The sequence below is a fragment of the Coenobita brevimanus genome, chromosome 96, assembly GCF_032717465.1.
Source record: "Coenobita brevimanus isolate Jiangsu-jjx chromosome 96, ASM3271746v2, whole genome shotgun sequence".
NCBI lineage: Eukaryota > Metazoa > Arthropoda > Malacostraca > Decapoda > Coenobitidae > Coenobita > Coenobita brevimanus.
The window spans coordinates 14,702,476-14,708,370 of record NC_137049.1 but is presented as its reverse complement, the minus strand read 5'-3'; the positions used below and the strand labels follow the sequence as shown (position 1 = coordinate 14,708,370).

The window sequence follows — 5,895 nt, the reverse complement described above, 5'->3', positions numbered from 1 at the left end:
ACACAGTATCATCTGCAAACAACAGTTGCAGTGGAGAATACCATATATGCAAAGAGTAATAATAATTAATAGAGTAAGTTGCTTAATGATGGAAAAAAAAAAAAAAATCCAACAAAACTTCATCACACTCACTGGCAATAGATAAATGTACAAAATCAGACTAGTATGTGGCTATGCAAATTACTGACAAAGGTACAGAAAGTCCTCACTTTAAGTCATGGCTTTACCTTTTTCACGTCTGATACTGTTAATTGAGGTGCAATGCCGAATCAGCTTCACTATTAGCAACAGAACTTCAGCAATAAATTTTTTGTTGATTTATTTCATCAGAAAAGGAACAGAATGAGGACTTACTGCATTTAGGTAAAGCTTTCACGGGTAAGTAAAACACAGATCACATTCAGCCAGTTATCCTTTATTTATTCTTCTTGCTCTTGATCTTCCTGAGATAGAACTCGAGCTCCTTCCCTTCAAGGATATAGCCATCAGCACGACCACACTGTCCCGGACGTGAAGCAATGCAAGCTGGAACGGAACAGGAACAATTAGCTCTGGTAAAGATACTATAAAGAGAATAAACTTTTAGTATAATCAGCGTAACTATGAAAAGTACTACATTGACCATGCCAGTCAGAATGACGAGACAATACAGGTCTAGTTGAGAGTTTTATCATCATTTTAATCACTGAGAATCATAAAGTTTATTAGAAAATAATGCACCAAATAAAAGAAATAGTTCACTAAGCCTTCTAACCAATGTAACACTTTTGAGCTAAAAAAATTTAAAGGTGTTGCAGTGGAGAATACCATATATGCAAAGAGTAATAAAAATTAATAGAGTAAGTTGCTTAATGATGGGAAAAAAAGAAAAAAAAAATCCAACAAAACTTCATCACACTCACCCAAGATACGACCAGTCATGAACTGATCCTCGAGAGAAGACTCTACCTTGGCAGTGCGCTGACGTTCTTTGTACTTCTTTTCAGTCTTCTTGGATCTCTTCTTGTTAAGAACAGCTTCTTCAGCATCAGTCTAAAAGCAGGAAAAAGAAAGTTAGCATATTTCATACACAAAAGTCTGAAAAATCTATCCTATGGTGAATAACCATCTAGGAGTAGCAGGAATAAACTAATAAATATATAATCATTGTGATGGAATTAAATTTACAACTGAAAATTCTTGTGCATTCATTTCTTTTGGTTTACAACTGATGGTTCTCCCTCTTGTTTTCTGAATCCTACCTCATCCTATCCTTAACAGGATAATATCTTCTTCAAGATGGATAGAGGCAGGGTGGGGGGGGAGAGAGAGAGAGAGAGAGAAGGGGGGGGGGCTTGGGAGGTAAAACTGGCGAATTAATCCTGGAGGAGGGCAACTTAACATAGTCTGAAAAGTGAGAACAATACATTAATGCAAGAAAAAACTGACAGTAAGGACAAAAAGAAGCATGGAGGCTATTTTGAATGGCTATCCTATCCAGAAGTTCCCACAAAGTAACAAAGCTCTGCAGATGATAACAACAAAGACAACTGAAGTGTCTGTCTCTGATCTAATGTTAAGGGAGCCAACAGCCCAATATAATGCACTCAAGAGGTTACCTGTAAATGTGTATTTATTTGTCCTTGAGCATTAACCCCTTTAAATCTATGACGATCTCTAAATTATTTTAGCTTTGGACAGAATTTCAACTATTTCTAAATTCTTTTCTTGTTATTTCTAGATAATACTTGGTGCAGAATTTTCAAACTAGATGGGTTAGATGCAACCTTCATTTACCCTTTCAAAATTAGGGAGTTCTCCTAAACTGAACAATATCATTTGGCAGTAGCAAAAACAAACCAAAGACATCTCTGTAGTAAATGGGTTATAATAATGAACATGCAATATAAACTACTGTATGATGATGTATCACAATTCCATGACACCTACCAGCTTAGTTGTCTTCTTGCGTCCAAGAGGAAGAGCATAATGGCTCTCATACCACTGCCTGAAAGGAGTTGCATCAACGAGCACAACAGCATTCTTTACAAGGGTTTTGGTTCGAACCAGTTCATTGTTACTGGCATTGTACACGACATCAACAATACGAGTCTTCCTCGTTTGGCCTGTAATACAATCCACAAACAGTAAATTAACTCCAAAACTAATCTTAATATTTCACCATTTCAAAAATATCTGAGTAATTCATTAACTAGTGTACTGATTAAATCTAACTAGATACTATACTGATATCCCAATGAGTAGTTAAAACAAATAAATTTTAAAAAATTACATTACCCTCGACATTATTACTGCCACAACTGGGAACTTTCTTAACCCTAGAATGCTTACGTCGGGTAAATTTCCCAGTTCGTGATTTACTTATTTGCTATTTTGTTATGATAAGAGCTTTGGAGCTGTCCTTCCTTATACCTTCAATCCACCCTACCCCCTACCTACATAGGTAGTGGTGTGGTTTCATCTCGCATTTATCACCATGATATTTGGGTTTAAAGTGTTTTTCACCCGACATTGCCCCTTTTTTCGTTTCCCCCATTTCAGGCCAGGGTGATATGTGAGGGGAGCCACCTACCTAGTCTTAAGCTTCAACGTCCCAAGGAGGGGGCCACCAAGCCCAGTGGCAATTGAGCCCATAGTTAGTGTTTTTTATTTTAATGTTCATGTTATAAAAAAAAAAAAAAAGCATTTTTTTTTTAGTACCTCCTAAATAAATTCAGGTAAAATTTATTTTCTTACCCTGATGGTTATTACTATGTAAGAAGGAAGTATATGAGTTACTTTTGATATCTGCACTGTCAGTTTATAAAAATTTTGTCGAAGTATTTTTTAATAATTTTCCAAAATTGGGTAAAATTCTCCCAGCGAAAGCAGTACTGTGAGGATAATAACGTAAGCATTCTAGGGTTAAGGCTAGCACACCAATTTGGTTCAGATAATGGCAATCCAAGGAGTCAACAAAGGTTCAAATGTACACTGCTGACCATTTTAACTTCTAGAATTCCTGCAGTTGAGCAAAATCATCCAATTTTAGCCTAAACAAAACTCAACCCACTTCCAATGTGCACAAAGTGTTACCAGAACCGTTCAATCATATGCAAAGTGAGAATTTCATCTCCAAAATCTGTTGTGTCCTACATTTTTTGAATTAATAAGAATTTATGGTTAATATGTCCCAACCTCATGCCCAATCTTCCTTCTTACCCTTCAACCACACACACTATAACCACCCTTCCGTTACCAAAATGCTACCAACTATTAATTGGAAGAATGGCCAATCTATGCCTACAGCCAAGAAAAATGTTAACCTCCCAGAACTAGTCTCTCAGACTTGCGAAGCTGCCACAACACTCATGTCATACTTCCACTTACTTCCTAGCTAATACAACAATGAACAAGCTGAAGTTAATCTCCCCAAATAATAAGATTGGTATATTCTTGTTCAAAAACAGAAAAAATCTTAACTGAAGTAATTCACCATCAATTATTAAACTGAACAAGCATAAAAAACAAACTGGTCTGTGAGTTAAGCATTATGAGGACTTGTTTAACTTGTAAACTGGTTGTGATCCTTTCTCTTCCACTCCTGTCATTGTTCTTTGAACATATTTTCAGAATTACCTCAATAGATACAAGGGCAAAAATATATGACGTGTAATGTTAAATCACCAACTGAAAGGAAGATGGAGAAAAGGGTAACCCACTGAAAAATATACCAATATGGCGGGAATCTTCGCAAAGAACATGACGCCTGACAGATGACTGATTCCCCCCACCCCCCCTTGCCTGGGTGGTTTACACTACTGATTGGACGAGTCTCTCACTCACTCACCAGTCAGCTACTCTCAACAGTCTTGTGGCAGGTAGTCATGCCACACTCAGTGAGGCCAGATTTAGTGGGCTTTACTGTCAGACTGCATTCCATCATATGATTCACGTAAGCACTCGCTATAGTATTACGTCAGTCAGTCGTGAATTATGTTCTAGATGTTGCACTGTAAACACAGTGTGTGGCATGTAACTGGACTGTAATCTTTTACTCTGAGCTAGCTGGCTAAATAAATAACCAGGTACTACAGACGTACCTTCGGAACCCCAAGCATAGTTGCCAGTATCAAGACGAAGAGCGCGGTACTTCTTGTTGCCACCACGGGTTCTTACAGTATGGATCCTCTGGGGTCCAAGCTGCAGCAGATGGAAGTTCAGTTAAAGGGAGGACAAATAGGGAAAATCCACCACTAACATAAAGCTCCATCAGGAACAGAACCGTGAAAAGTATCTTCACTAATGATCTGAGGAAAGTTGATTCATCATGAACAAAAGTAACACACTATTTTGAAAACTACGTTAAAAAAAAAAAAAAAAAAAAAAAAAAAAAAAAAAGGAAACTAGAAGGTATATAATGCAAAAAATCTAAGTTCCTTATTATACATCTAAACTGAGCTTGCTTGCTTCCAATTTATGATGGTATAATGACTCTTAACTCCTCCTTCCCGGGTACCTGGTGGGAGGTCTGTAACCCCCATCCAGGTGTATTTTAGCCCTAAATTAATTTCAGAAAATTGCAAATCCAGTCTCACAAAACAAGTGGGCATGCAACAAACAGTTAGCAAACAAATACACAGACTTTCCATTTTACTGATGCGTGATCGGGGAAGGAGGGCTGAATGTGCAAGTGTGTGAGGGGCCTGGCAGTGGGGCTGGCAGGGGGGAAGAGTGGTGGGAAGCTGCAACGGTTGTCACTGAGGAAACTGTAAGCCACAATTTCCCATATGGAGGAAAGACATAGCCCTTGTTGTCAACCTCAACCAGCCTGAGCCAAACAACTATGCAAACAATGGCACAATATGACTAAACATTTATTTCCGTAAACTGACATTCCCTACATCCATGTACATATGGTAAATGTAAACCGGGGGGGGAAGGGTTAATATACAACATGTTCTTCACAAAACTTGCTCCAGTAAGCAATGATGGCACTGGATTAATATATGATCATGGTCTAAATATCACCAGATTATTTCACTCTGCAAACACTACAGGGTAATAAAGGGTTAATCACTGTAGAGCTGCAGGCCTTAGGCTATATGGGGCACAATGAAAGTCTGTAAAGGCGAGGCTGCAGGCTTCATATGAGGTACAATTATATTTTTAGCAATGACTAAGAGGAGGTAACCTTTGTTACAATCAGCATGGAAGGTGTTAATACCCAGTGACATAATGAAACACACCAGGTAACAACTTAATTACAGCACCTGAATGTTTTTTATGGATTGATATACTACTGTACCAGCCTGTGTGCAATTCTAATCTAATACTGTACAATAAAATTATATCAATCAATCCCAAATTACCACTGTAAGGGTGTGGGGGTCTCTGAGAGGTCCTACATTAGCATGGGATGCAGACTGACCTGCACTACATCCTAGGAACCAATGCAGGACTCAAATGCTTACAATCACCTCTGAAAAGTTTCAAACCCTTGTGCCCATGACACAGCCTTCACTCTTATGACAATCTACAATTAAATGAAATGATCAGTCTTCTTTTACCTTTTAACAGGCAATTTTTCAAAGTTCATGCAATAATGTTAAAACCACTAAAATTACCTTAGTGTTAGCTGCTGGCCGGCCAAGCTCGAACTTCCTCTTTTTACGAGGCTGCACACGCATGCCTCCAGTGGCTCGCCGCTTATGCCAATCATCACGCGATATACCTGAAGATAAACAGACGTTACTTGTACAACTGAAGATAAAGACAAAACCAGATATAAAACATCTTACATCTTCAAGCATTTTATTGAAATGTTGCTATCCTGTATACAAGACCACATAATTCATATACATTGCGGCACACATAATGAAAATAATAAAAAATCAAACTGACTTTCAAGCAAGA

General features: G+C 38.0%; 1 protein-coding gene across 1 annotated transcript; it reads right to left on the bottom strand.

The window, feature by feature from the left end:
• Positions 1 to 394: 394 nt before the first annotated feature.
• Positions 395 to 5,669, bottom strand: LOC145413446 (small ribosomal subunit protein eS8-like). The gene is made up of 5 exons (XM_080283135.1): positions 5,607 to 5,669; positions 4,083 to 4,182; positions 1,930 to 2,105; positions 903 to 1,032; positions 395 to 525 (listed from the first exon to the last, which is right to left on the bottom strand). The coding sequence occupies exons 1-5, from the start codon at positions 5,667 to 5,669 to the stop codon at positions 416 to 418; spliced, it is 579 nt and encodes a 192-aa protein (XP_080139261.1). The 3' UTR covers positions 395 to 415.
• Between the last annotated feature and the right edge of the window lie 226 nt (positions 5,670 to 5,895).